Here is a 14,599-nt window from a genome sequence, read left to right as displayed (position 1 = left end):
TAAAAATATGAAAGGCCACGTACACCTCACAGTGATCTCTTTTCACTGCATTACGTAGAACAGAGCAACAATACAATGTTACTATAATTTTGAAGGACTTAAAAATCTAATTCAAATTTCAAATAGTCATTAAAAACATTTTACTACCAGTATGAAAGGCTGGGTTAAAACAAGACCTACATTGTACCTCCTTTTTTTCCTCAAGAAATCCCCCCCCGCCAAAAGCTATAATTTAAAAAGGCAGTATAAAGCCCTGACAATGTTGCTCCAACAATTAAGAATTATGACATAAAAACAACTCTACAACTATATATAGCTCCTAATAGTAAAGTATTTTTCATAGAATAAAATATTTAATAAACATATATGATACTAATGACTTAGGACAGAAACTTTACAATAATTTAAAAAGAACAATGAAATAAAGAGAAGATAAAAAGTTGTAAAACATAGTTTTAAAAACTCAGAGTCAGAGTGACATCAGCATCACGGCAGCATGAGATGCTCCCGTTGTCTCTCCCTTTGAATCTACAGCTAGTAAAACATCCAAAACTCAACGAAGGTTCCTCTGCCAACACACCATGTCACCAGGAAGATCCATACATCAGCACATTGGAAGCTGGGTGAATTGGAACACAGAGAGCAGATGGAATTGGGGGAACAGTGGAGGCAGTGCCTGCAATTCAGGCTCCCCAGCTGTGGGTGCTGAGCCCACAGCCCCAGAGAACCCACTAGCAGCAGCAGAGGCGGCACATACAACTCTAGCCTCCCAGCTGCAGTGGCACCTGCAGCCACAGGGAACCAGGCAGCAGTGGTAGTGGGGCCCATGAAGCCAACAACCCCAGACATGGCAGAGGTGCCCAGAACCCCAGCTTCCCCCACTCCTCAGTGGCAGTGCCCTCAACCCAAGTGACCCTGGATGTGGCAGAGGCACTCGCCATCACGGTACCCTGAGCGGCAATACCAGTGACCACAGTGACACAGGTAGCAACAAGGCACCAGCACCAATGAGGGCCCTGGCGACACCTCTAGTGGAAGTGGTGGAGGTTGGAAAGTGCTGAATCTCAAATATAGCCAGAAGCAGCTCAGGTAAGTGAAACCAAAAACTTGTGCTATAGCGCCACCTATTAAAAAAAAAAAGACTTCTAATTACCAACCAGTTGAACTGTTAGAATCAAAGCAAACAAAGCTTCGCGTAAATAAGAAAGGTGTCCTCTACCTCAAATGTGCCTGGCAGAGGACCAACTCATCAAGCACCGTGAAAAATCACAGTAACATGGTATCACAAAAAAAAAACAATTCTACAGAAACCAAACTTAAAGTCACAGAAGATTGTGATTTAACTGACAGAGAATTCAAAAGAACTGTCATGAAGAAACTCAACGAGCAACAAAAAAACTCACAAAAGCAGTTCAATGAGCTCGGGAATAAAATTAATGAACAGAAGAAATACTTAACCAAAGAGACTGAAACTCTGAAAAAGAACCAAACAGAAATTCTGGAGCTGAAGAACTCAATAAATGAGATGACGAATGCAACAGAAAGCACTGGAAATAGAGCAGACCATATGGAAGAAAGAATTAGCAAGCTCCAAGATAGAAATCTAGAAATGATTCAGGGAGAAGAGGAGAGCGAACTAAGATTTTTTAAAAAATGAAAAACTCTATGAGAAGTATCCATTAGACACGGTAACATAAGGATAATGGGTGTCCTAGAAGGAAAAGAGAGGGACAAGGGAGCAGAGAGCTTATTTAAAGAAATAACAGCTGAGAACTTCCCAAACCTAGGGAAGGGACTAGATAACACAAGTCCAAGAAGCCGAGAGAACACCTAATTATCTTAACGCAAAAAGACCCTCTCCAAGAGACATTATATTAAAACTGTCAAAAGTCAATGATAAAGAATTTTAAAGGCGGGGCCGGCCAGGTGGCACAGCAGTTAAGTGCGCGTGCTCCGCTGCAGTGGCCTGGGGTTCGCAGGTTTGGATCCCGGGCGCGCACCAAAGCACCGCTTGCTAAGCCATGCTGTGGCAGTGTCCCATATAAAGTAGAGGAGGATGGGCACGGATGTTAGCCCAGAGCCAGTCTTCCTCAAGAAAAAAAGGAAGGATTGGCATCAGATGTTAGCTCAGGGCTAGCCCTCCTCACAAATGAAAAAAAAAAAAGAATTTGAAAGGCAACCAGGGAAAAAAAGACAGTAACCTACAAGGAACCCCCATCAGGCTATCAGCAGATTTCTCAGGAGAAACTCTACAGGCCTGGAGAGAGTGGAATGATAATATTCAAAATATTGAAAGATAAAAACTGTCAGCCAAGAATACTCTATCCAGCAAAGTTATCTTTCAGATATGAAAAAGAAATAAAGGCTTTCCCAGACAAACAAAAGCCGAGGGAGTTCATCACCACTAGACCTGCCTTACAAGAAATGCTGAAAGGAGCTCTTCTACCTGAAACAAAAAGGCAAAAGTACACAAAACTTTGAGTAAGGTGATAAATAGACAGAATCAGAAAATTGCAACTCTATTTCAGAACAGGTTGTTAAACACTTCTTTACAGCATAAAGATTAAAAGGAAAAAAAGCATTAAAAATCACTATAGCTACTTCAATTTAGTAATGAACTCACAACATAAAAAGGAACAATTTGTGACAACAAATACATGAAATGGGAAGAGGAAAAGGACAAAACTTTTATAGGAAAATGAAGATAAGATGCTATCAGCAGAAAAAGGACTATTTTATCTATGATACATTTTACCCAAACCTCATGGTAACCACAAAACAAAAATCTAGAGCAGAGACACGAAACATAAAAAAATGAACCTAAGAAAATCACCAAATTAAAATGGCAGACAGAAACACAAGGAAAAGATAAACAATGGAGATATAGAGCAACCAGAAAACAAAAGATAAAATGGCAGTACTAAGTCTTCATACATCAATGATCATCCTAAATGTAAATGGACTGAATTCACCAATCAAAAGACAGAGAGTGACTAGATGGACTAAAAAACAAGACACAACTATGTGCTGCCTTCAGGAGATTCATCTCAGCTCTAACGACAAACATAGGCTCAAAGTGAAGGGATGGCTCCAAGCAAATGGCAGCCAAAAGAAAGCAGGTGTAGCCACATTATATCAGACAAAATAGACTTCAAACCAAAAAAGATAACAAGAGACAAAGATGGAAATTATATAATGATAAAGGGGACAATCCATCAAGAAGACATCACATTTATTAATATATACACACCTAACTTAGGAGCACCAAACTATATAAAACAATTATTAACAGACCTAAAGGGAGAAATTGATAGCAACACAATAGTAGTAGGGGATTTTAACACTTCACACACATCAATAAGATAGAATCATCCAGACAGAAAGTCAACAAGGAAACATCAGCCTTAAATGAAACATTAGACCAGATAGACTTAATAGATATATTTAGAACATTCCATCCAAAAGCAGTAGAAAACACATTCTTCTCAAGTGCACACGAAATATTCTCAAGGATAGCTCACGTTAGGACACAAAACAAGTCTCAATAATGTACGAAGACTGAAATCACATCAAGCATCTTTTCTGATCACAACAGTATGAAACTAAAAATCAACTATAAAAAGAAAGCTGGAAAAATCACAAATATGTGGAGACTAAACAACATGCTACTGTACAACTATCAGGTCAACAAAGAAATCAAAAGAGAAATCAAAAAATACCTGAAAACAAATAAAAATGAAAATACCAAAATCTATGGGATGCAGAGAAAGAGGTACTAAGAAAAAAGTTTATAGCAATACAAGCGTACCTCAAGAAACAAGAAAAATCTCAAACAATCCAACCTTACACCTAAAGGAATTAGAAAAAGAAAAACAAATGAAGCCCAAAGTCAGGAGAAGGAAGGAAATAATAAAAATCAGAGCAAAAATAAATAAAATAGAGACTCAAAAGACAATAGAAAAGATAAATGAAACAAAGAGTTAGTTCTTTGAAAAGATAAACAAAATTGACAAACTTTTAGCTAGACTCACTAAGAAAAAAAGAGAGAAGGGTCAGATAAATTAAAATCAGAAATGAAAAAGAAGTCACAATGGATATCACAGAAACATAAAGGATTATAAAAGGCTACTATGAACAGCTGGCTATATGCCAACAAAGTGGACAATCTAGAAGAAATGGATAAATTCTTAGAATCATATGACCTTTCAAGTCTCAATCATGGAGAAACAAAGTCTGAATAGACCGATCACTAGTAAGGAGATTGAAACAGTAATCAAAAACCTCCCAAAAAACCAAAGTCCAGGACAAGATTGCTTTACTGGTGAATTCTACCAAACATTCAAGGAAGATCTGAGACCTATACTTCTCAAACTCTTCCAAAAAATTGAAGAAGAGGAAACATTTTCTAATTCATTTTATGAGGCCAACATTACCCTGATACCAAAACCAGACAAGGACAACACAAAAAAAGAAAATTACAGGCCATCAATATCTCTGATAAACACAGATGCAAAAGTCTTCAATAAAATATTAGCAAACTGAATACAACAATACATTAAAAGTATCATACACCATGACCAAGTAGGATTCACTTCAGGGATGCAAAAGATGGTTCAACATACACAAATCAATCAACATGATACACCACATTAACAAAATGAAGGACAAAAATCGTATTATCATTTTAATAGATGCAGAAAAAGTATCTGACAAGAGTCAACATCCACTTATGATAAAAACTCTCAATAAAACAGGTATACAAGGAACGTATCTCAACATAATAAAGGCCACATATGATTTTCAAAATTGACTTTAGTGGAATCATTTTAAAATGGAGTCAGAGTTGCCTTTCCAGAGAAATTGCCTTGCTGTCTTGAACCCTGGACTGGGCCAAAATGGGAATTGTTTTACAATCGTTTGAGAAGCCACAGGAGAATGGACATCCAGATCACAAAGACTGAGGACTGTGGACTTTCTGAAGATAGAATCAATAGTCAATCAATAGTTAGCCAAGACTAGCTCTCTGCCTCCAATCCCCATTAAAATTTTTTGTAATATAACCTCCCTTCTTTGCCTTTAAAAGTTCCTGACTTTGACTCCCTAGCAGGACACTATTTGGGTTTCTGCCTGTATCTGTGCTCCCCGAATTGCAATTCTTTGATCCCAAATACATACTTTGCCTCTTAAACTGGTTTCTGTATTTGAAGGCTGACATGAGAAACCCACAGCTAACATCATACTCAATGGGCAAAACCTGAAAGCTATCTCTCTAAGGTCAGAAATAAAACAAGGATGCCCACTCCTGCCACTCTTATTCAACACAGTATTGCAAGTCCTAGTCAGAGCAATTATGCAAGAAAAAGAAATAAAAGGCATCCAACTGGAAATAAACAGGTAAAACTGTCACTATTTGCAGGTGACACGATTTTATATACAGAAGTCCCTAAAGAATCCACCAAAAAACTATAAGAAATAATTAACAAATATGGTAAAGTTGCAAGGTACAAAATTAATATACGATAATCTGTTACATTTCTATACACTAACAACTAACCAGCAAAGAGAAATTAAGAAAACAATCCCATTTACAATCACAACAAAAAGAATAAAATACCTGGGAATAAATTTAACCAAGGAGTTGAAAGACTTGTATGCTGAAAACTATAAAACACTGTTAAAAGAAACTGAAGAAAATACAAAGAAATGGAAAGATAGCCTGTACTCATGGACTGCAAGAACTAACATTGTTAAAATGTCCATGTACCTAAAGAAATCTATAGATTCAATGCAATCCCTATCAAAAAACCAATGACATTTTTCACAAAAATAGAACAAAAATCCTAAAATTTGTATGGAACCACAAAAGACCCCAAATAGCCAAAGCAATCCTGAGAAAAAAGAACAAAGCTGGATGAATCACACTTCCTGATTTCAAATTGTACTACAAAGCTACAGTAATCAAAACAGTGTGGTATTGGCAGAAAAACAGACATACAGATCAAAGGAATAGAATTGAGAGCCCAGAAATAAAGCCACACATATACGGACAGCTAATTTATGACAAAGGAGCCAAGAACATACAATGAAGAAAAGAAAGTCTGTTCAATAAATGGTGTTGGGAAAACTGGATAGCCACATGCGAAAGAATGAAACTTTCACAAAAATTAACTCAAAATAGATTTAAAAACTTGAATGTAAGACCTGAAACTATAGAACTCCTAAAAGAAAACATAGGCAGTATGCTCTTTGACATAGGTCTTAGCAGTATCTTTCTGGATATGTCTCCTCAGGCAAGGGAAACAAAAGCAAAAATAAACAAATGGGACTACATCAAACTAAAAAGCTTCTGCACAGCAAAGGAAATCATCAACAACACAAAAAGACAACCTATCAAATGGGTGAAGATATTTGCAAATCATATACGTGATAAGGGGTTAATATCCAAAATATATAAAGAACTCATACAACTCAACACCAAAGAAACAAACTCATACAACTCAACACCAAAAAAAACAAACAATCCAATTAAAAATGGACAGAAGATCTGAATAGACATTTTTCCAAAGAAGATGTACAGATGGCAAACAGGCACATGAAAAGATGTTCAACATCACTAATTATCAGGGAAATGCAAATCAAAACCACAATGACATATCACCTCACACCCATCAGAATGGCTATTATCAAAAAGACAAGAAATAAGTTTCAGAGAGGATGTGGAGAAAAGGGAACCCTCGTACACTGTTGGTGCGAATGTAAACCGGTACAGCCACTATGGAAAACAGTATGAAGAGTCCTCAAAAAGTTAAGACTAGAACTACCATACGGTCCAGCCATTCTACTTTTGGGTATTTATCCAAAGATAACAAAAACACGAATTTGAAAAGACATGTGCACCCCTATGTTCACTGCAGGGTTATTTACAATAGCCAGGATATGGAACCTACCTAAGTACCCAATGATGGATGAATGGACAAAGAAGATGTGGTGTATACATATACATACAATGGAATACTCAGCCATAAAAAGAGATGAAATCTTGCCATTTGCAACATGAATGAATCCTGAGGGTATTATGCTAAGCGAAATAAACCAGACAGAGAAAGACAAATACTGGATGATTTCACCCATATGTGGGATACAAAAAAAACAAAACCAACAAAACAAAACAACAACAAAGACATAAATACATAGAACAGACTGGCGGTTATCAGAGGGGAAGGGGGGCCAGGGGAAGGCAAAACGGGTAAAGGGGGTCAACTGTGTGGTGATGGAGGGAAACTGAATTTTGGCAGTGAGTATGCTACAGTGTATACTGAAGTCGAATTATAATGTTGTACAGGTGAAACTTACATAATGTTATAAACCAATGTTAGCTCAATTAAAAGAGTCAGCAAAAAATTCCTTTCTGACTTACTCCTACAGCCAGACCAGCAAATAAATTTAACTTACAAAATTCTCATAGAAACAAAATACAAAATGTTAACATTTCATATAAAAAGAAATACGGAGTTCAACTTTTTCCTTGTATTAACAGCCCAGCAATATTAAAGTGCAGAGCCAATTCAACACAAACTAATGGATTTTTTTTCCCAAGTATTTTTCAATTGGGCATAACTGGTAAATTATACAGTATTTTGTTGCAATATGCAAACTATTTGTAAGCTGAGGTTGAAAGCAGAAAGACATAGCCTTTTTCACTTGACCTATGCCAAATAATGAACAACCCAATTGTTGAAGGCTCCTTTCTTGTCTAACTGAAAAAGAGCAGAGCTGCAAAGCTGTGAGTTTAGGATCAAAAAAGTGAACCTACATTTTCCAGAGCAAAGAAAGGATGAATTAAAATGAATCAAATTTTACAAAGTTTTTTAATCTTAAAGTAAATTAAATTTCAGGTTTGAAATATAGCTAATAACTTTGAAAAGTCAGAAAGATAGATATGGCTAGAAAGATTATTTCCCCTATTGTTAAAAAATAGCAGCAGCCACCAAAAAAGCCAGAAAAACACACACCTAAGAAAATAAAGCGAGTGATTATGAAACTGAGTGAATTAGTTTAGCGTCAGCAGTAGCAAGGGCTTTATCCAATCAGTGCAGTGAATACCTGCAGGAACAATTAAATCACTTCCTTGTTGAGCCAGTCGACTAGCTGCAACCCTGCTAGGAGACATGATAGATGGCAATGGTGGTGCTGGGGAACCTGAAAAGGGTAGACGTTTAACTGTGAAAATCCTTTTTCTCCTCCACATACTGTACATTTTGAGTAGAGCTTTACTGACATTTCCTTCAAAATATTCAAAAACTAGGATTAAAAACTGGAATTAATATACTTGCTTTCTTGCAGGAATGGACTAATAATAAACGATGCTACCAGGCTGAGTTCTTGTATAAACTTTTCATCTGACTATTAAAGCCAAACAAAACATATAACTATAAGAAGAAACTTGGCAAGATCACACCTAAACAGGACTTTAACGGTACTCTGCTATTTCCAAATCAATTAACAGAATGTGATTCAAGTCCCGTCGCTGAATGATTTAAAGCTTAAGGAAATATTTTATAACTTGCTACTCTTACGTACAAAGGAAAGCTCTTCAAGTAGAAATCCAAAGGCATGTAATATTGTATCAAATTTATAATTAAAATTCACAGAAATGTGAAATTTCAAATCATAAATCAAATATTACATAGTGTAGATCACTGCTATTCATAGTATGGATGCAAGGGACCTACATCAATTATGTCACCTGGGAGCTCATTAGAAATGCAACATCTCAGGCCCAGCCCCAGACCAAACCAGAATCTGCATTTTCACAAGATCCTCAGGTGATCTGTATGTATTTTCAAGTTTAAGAAGTGCTGATGTAGTCAGAGTGTTATTCTGATTAATCATAAGAATCACTTCTGGACTTTTAAAAACATACCTGGTACATGCCATAAGATCTACTGATCATCAGTGAAACAGGTATCTGTAGAGGTTTTTTTGTTTAGGGACAGATTTAGCTTTTTTATTCGATTGTTTTTTATTTATCAGACAAATAAAAATTGTATATATTTAAGGCATACAATGTGATGTTTTGATATAAATATACATTGTGATATGATTACCACAATCAACCTAACGAATATACGTATCACCTCACAGTTACCTTTTTTTGTGGTGAAAACACTTGAAATCTATTCTCTGCTGTACATTAGGCATCTGTAGTTTTTTAAAAGCTACTCAGATTATTCTCAAACACAACTAAGTTTGAGAACTTAGGGGAAAAGAACACAATTTCTGAATAAAACACAACTAAGTTTCAAATTCTAACTCTGGGTTTGAAATTCTGGCTTTATTTACCCCATAGTATCAGGAACATCCTAGCAAATTACTCAACATCTCTGAGCCTTAGTTATCTACAAAGTAAGAAAAACTGACTACCCAACAATGTTGCTAATGTCCACCATTAAACCAAAGAAAACTGTATAGCTTCAATTGTTTTTTTTTGTGAGGAGGACTAGCCCTGAGCTAACATCTGATGCCAATCCTCCCCCTTTTTTTTTTTTGAGGAAGACTGGCCCTGAGCTAACATCTGTGGCCATCTTCCTCTACTTTATATGGGACGCTGCCACAGCATGGCTTGACAAGCAGTGCGTCGGTGCACCTGGGTGCCGCCGGTGGCCCGGCGAACCTGGGGCCACCACAGAGGAGCGCGTGCACTTAACCGCTTGTGCCACCAGGCCAGCCCCTCCATTGCTTTCTTTATTTTAAATTGTAAAGGCTGTACATCTGTAGGGGAGTGATAATTAAAAAGAAGTTGAAAAAATTATTCACATCTTTCCACATTTAGCTGAGAATTTTTGTGTGTGTGAGCAAGATCAGCCCTGAGCTAACATCCATGCCAATCCTCCTCTTTTTGCTGAGGAAGACTGGCCCTGAGCTAGCATCTACTGCCAATCCTCCTTTTTTTTTTTCCCCCTTTTTCTCCCCAAAGCCCCAATAGATAGTTGTATGTCATAGTTGCACATCCTTCTAGTTGCCGTATGGGGGACGCCGCCTCAGCATGGCCTGACAAGCGGTGTGTCGGTGCGTGCCCGGGATCCAAACCCGGGCTGCCAGTAGCAGAGTGCGCGCACTTAACCGCTAAGCCATGGGGCTGGCCCCCTAGCTGAGAATATTTTACTGTCTGTAAGATACTTTTATTTCAATTACACTTTTTCCCACTTCTTTAGAAAACCTATTATGTATCAAATTTATAATTAAAATTTTCTAATAGGACAGATTCAACATCAACTTTCTTTACTTACAATTAGTAATAATTGGTCATATCTCAGACAGACTAAGTGCTGATGCAGAAAATCACCAGTTCTAAGAATATGAAAACCTTAATTTGAACTGGTTTTGGCATTAAAATCCCAACATACAATAAATCTAAATAGACTGGTGCTACCTTTCAAAGTGGGAGATACCTGTCTCTTTAAATCTGTTGAATCATAAAATTTAAAACTGGAAGGGATGATGGAAATCAACTGGTCTGACATTAAATTATAGGAGAAAACAGGCCCCAGAGAGGTTAAAACAGCTTATGAGAGACTCAAATGTTCTGAATCCACACTATAATATCTCTATTATTAAATTCAATATAGAAAATACCAATCCATAAATTATTTGTTAAGCTGGAAGGCATTTTAATAGATTATCCAGTCCAATCATCATTGTAAACAAAGACCATCTTTACTATCCAAGGCACAAGGGTTTCTATGAAATCAGGAAGTGTTAAATAAAAGATGACTACTGTAGTTCCATTTCTTGATGATCCCAGGAACAGAGCTCTGTTGTTCTGGTTATCATTGTTTATTAATCTTGCATAAGAAATAATCCAATGACATAACATGAGAATGTGTATAATATATGTAACAAATGACACAGAACTTTCCAAACTAAAATAGCAAAAGACATGGTGCTGAGGTAACTGAGTACTTCAGCTTTTTTGCTTTCCTTTCAAGGGTAATTATCACTTCTCTGGATCTTCAACCCTCTAAACCACTAATTTAGAAGAAATCAGTTACTAAAATCATTCACTAATATCCAATAAAAAATAATTCTTAAGAATCTAGGATCTTGCTAATTGACTAAATTTGGGGAATTCGCTCTGTTTCATCTCAACAACAGAAATCTAGGAATATGAATATATGTATGAATCTGAATACACGCAGGCAACGACCAAAACCCCATTAAAACAAAACTTAGGTACCAAATACACTTTACTTTTGTGAACTCTCATTTATTCATGATTTCCACTATTACTGATTCTGCAATATATTTGTTAGGCAGATTTCAATATTTGTTGTTGTTAGGCTAAATTTAAGCATAATTTCTTCTAAATTTGCTCTTGAGATGGAAAAGTAAATGGTTAATACTCTTCTTTTAGTATAACTGTTCAAGTAATAGAGTCATTAATAAGCTGTCATTAAGTTATTTTTTCAGAGAGCTAACACAGCTCCAACTCCTTTAACATTTTTTCATAAGACCTATTTCCTAAATTCTAATCATGTTGCTTTTTCTCATGTTCCTTTCAATTTACCTATATATGTCTTAAAACAAGGGCACTTAAAACAACTGCAACTTTACAATAAATGCTTAACTAATCTGAGACATAAATTATTGCCATTATCATGAAACATATCTTTTTTCCAATTTGAAGGATTAAGATGTATCCATAAGCAAGTGAAACTGATTGGCATTTTCATGCTCATGCACAGCAGTTTATAATGGCCATTTGATTTCAATTCTTGTATAATACTATTCCATTTAAGGAGAAAAAGATTAAACCAAATGTCAGCCTAAATAATTTCATTGAAAATAAAGTATCTTAGTAGTAAAAGTATCTTTTTATTCTATGTTGACACTTAAATTTGGAAATTGGTGATTGGTCCAAAAAAAGTGTCACATTATGCAAAGTAAGCCTTATATCTTTAAGCACTCATAATTTTAGGCACTCAGTCAACTCTTTCAAACTCAAAGTTATCCCCTAGATAAGTATGCCACAATGCTATACAATGACTATTGATTACTGACATGTATGCTCCCTTTCTATAGCTTTATTTTTCTGAACGTTAGAATGAAAAGGGAAAAAAAATGGTGTCACTAGACAGCCCATTCATTTTACAGTCTAGAGCAGAGGATATCATACTGGATTATCCTAAATGCTTATTTATAGGACCTATTTAGCAAAGAATATATTTCAAAATATAAGTTGTTTTTGAATAAAGTATTGGCCTTTAGTATAATAAAAATATAGAATATTATCTTTAAGAGGGCTAACAATTACAAAGGCATGGAGATATTTTTTCATTTTGTGAAATTATAATGTAGTATTAAAATTAATATACTTCATTGAACATTAACTATAGCTACTACTTTAACTATAGCTCTGTCAAGAAAACAATCCAGTTTTTACATCCAAATGTTTACATGGTTTTACTTTCTTTCACTCAAGTGAAAATGAAAAAACACTTTAAAAAGCTTATTAAGGCAACAGTATTGAAAAAGGAGGCAACTTTTTCCTTTATATTAAAAATAGACATATATGGAATATGTGCAGAAAACAGTTAATGTAAAGGTTTAACTGCTTCTCCTTAAAAACACCAGCTTACCGGGGCCAGGTTCGGATCCCGGCGCGCACCTACGCACCACTTGTCGGGCCATACTATGCCGGTGTCCCACATGAAGTGGAGGAAGATGGGCATGGAAGTTAGCTCAGGGCCAGTCTTCCTCAGCAAAAAGAGGAGGATTGGCATGGATGTTAGCTCAGGGCTGATCTCCCTCACAAAAAAAAAAAAAAAAAAAAAGACCAGCTTACAAGACAGGCCCTTAGTTGGCATCTGAGAACTTAAATTTTGGGAAGATTCCCTCCATTCTCAGGATGGTAAGACGGGCTCCCTATGCCTAAACTGTTTATACAAACAGTATGGGCTAAACACCTGCTTTCTTTCTGGGAGTCTGGAATATTGGTCCATGCTAGGGAGAGGGTGCCTATGCGAGCAATCTCCAGTAAAAACCCAGGGCACTGAATATGTGACAACATAGATGGACCTTGAGGGTATTATGCTAAGTGAAATAAGTCACAGAAAGACAATTACCATATGACTTCCCTCATATGTGGAAGATAAACAAACACAGATATAGCAACGGATTGGTGGTTACCATAAGGGAAGTGGGCAGGGGGAAGGCAAAAGGGTTAAAGGAGCACATGTGTATGGTGATAGATGGCAACTAGACTTTTGGTGATGAATACGATGCAGTCCATACAGAAGTAGAAATATAATGATTTACATCTGAAATTTATATAATGTTATAAACCAATGTGACTTCAATAAAAGAAAAGAAAAACCCTGGACACTGAGTCTCTAATGAGCTTCCCTGGTTAGCAACACTTCATACAGAGATGTTGCCACATCTCTGCAGGGAAAATTAAGCACGCCCTGTGTGACTGCACTGGGAGAAGACCCTTGCAAGCTTATGCCTACCCCCCAGACTCTGCCTCAGGCATCCTTTGCCTTTGCTAATTGTTCTTGGTATACTTTCGCTGTAATAATCATAGCTGTGAGTATGACTGTATACTGAGTCCTGTGAGTCCTCTTAGTAAATTATTGAATCTGAGGGTGGTCTTGGAGACCTCTATACAGAATGTATAGTAGAAAACATAAAAATTTCATGTTTCTAATTACTTTGAGAAAGGAAATATGCCTTTTACAAATCAATATTCACTTATAGCTATACATTTTGTGGTTACAGGTTAAAATAATTTAAATCTGCATTTTTGATATAATTTTTTAGTTTTTATTTCAGTACTTTAAAACCAATTCTTAAATAAGAATCAGTGAAATTATGCACATTGATTTACATAAAGAAGACTACTAAAACAATAGTTAAATTATTTAAATTGAAGAGAAAAAGGATTATGTTTATAATTGGTGTTTTATCACAGATTTAAAGGGCTCGACTCGCATGCTTTATTAATAAACGTAGCATTTGGTGAACTTCTCCCATCCTCCGCCCTAGCCATCTTTAAAAACATATGGGCTCTTACCTTGAAATGCTCCTGCTTCAATAACCCCCTCTTTGGTAGTGTCAAAGCCATGAGATGTAATTTGGGTTTCTGAGAGACCAAGTCCAGCTGGTAATGAACGCTTCAAATCCTTAGCAACATTTGAATAAAAGAGAAAATCTTTGTAAAAAAATCTCACATCACATAACAGTTCAGTGTCCTTTTAATCACATCTTAAACTATTTTTCTCTCTACTATGTAGTATTCCCTTATGCTGTCACAGCATTCTGTAATGATGTACAACCAGCAGCAAAATCAGCAAGATTTGCTATTGAGAGGTACAGTGTATACCAAATACAACATACTTTCATTGTTCTAGAACTAAGCAGCAGGCAGATATTAAAAATAAATTTTCAAATTTCTAATCTACTGATACACCAGGAATATCATTTTAAAAAACAGAATGAAAAGGACTAAAAAGCCATGTTTAATATTAAAAAACTGACTGATGTCTAATATAATCATGATGATCCTGGCTAATGGTCAGTACAAACAAATCATTCACTT

At 36.1% G+C, this 14,599-nt stretch overlaps 1 protein-coding gene across 9 annotated transcripts in view; it reads right to left on the bottom strand.

The window, feature by feature from the left end:
* The window catches only part of ARFIP1 (ADP ribosylation factor interacting protein 1), a 133,620-nt gene that overhangs the window by 53,752 nt on the left and 65,269 nt on the right, over positions 1-14,599 (bottom strand). For 7 of the 9 annotated variants that reach the window (XM_058550207.1, XM_058550210.1, XM_058550208.1 and 4 more), the window contains 2 exons: positions 14,075-14,183; positions 8,104-8,199 (listed from right to left, as the gene is read on the bottom strand). The exons of 1 other annotated variant lie outside the window; for it this stretch is intronic. In XM_058550207.1, coding sequence (XP_058406190.1) covers positions 8,104-8,199; positions 14,075-14,183 — 205 coding nt within the window. The remainder of the gene's footprint in view (positions 1-8,103; positions 8,200-14,074; positions 14,184-14,599) is intronic. One more of the 9 variants, XM_058550213.1, reaches the window with a different exon arrangement.

Source organism: Diceros bicornis, chromosome 11, assembly GCF_020826845.1.
Source record: "Diceros bicornis minor isolate mBicDic1 chromosome 11, mDicBic1.mat.cur, whole genome shotgun sequence".
NCBI classification, from domain to species: Eukaryota; Metazoa; Chordata; class Mammalia; order Perissodactyla; family Rhinocerotidae; genus Diceros; species Diceros bicornis.
This window is presented reverse-complemented; position numbering and strand designations above follow the sequence as displayed.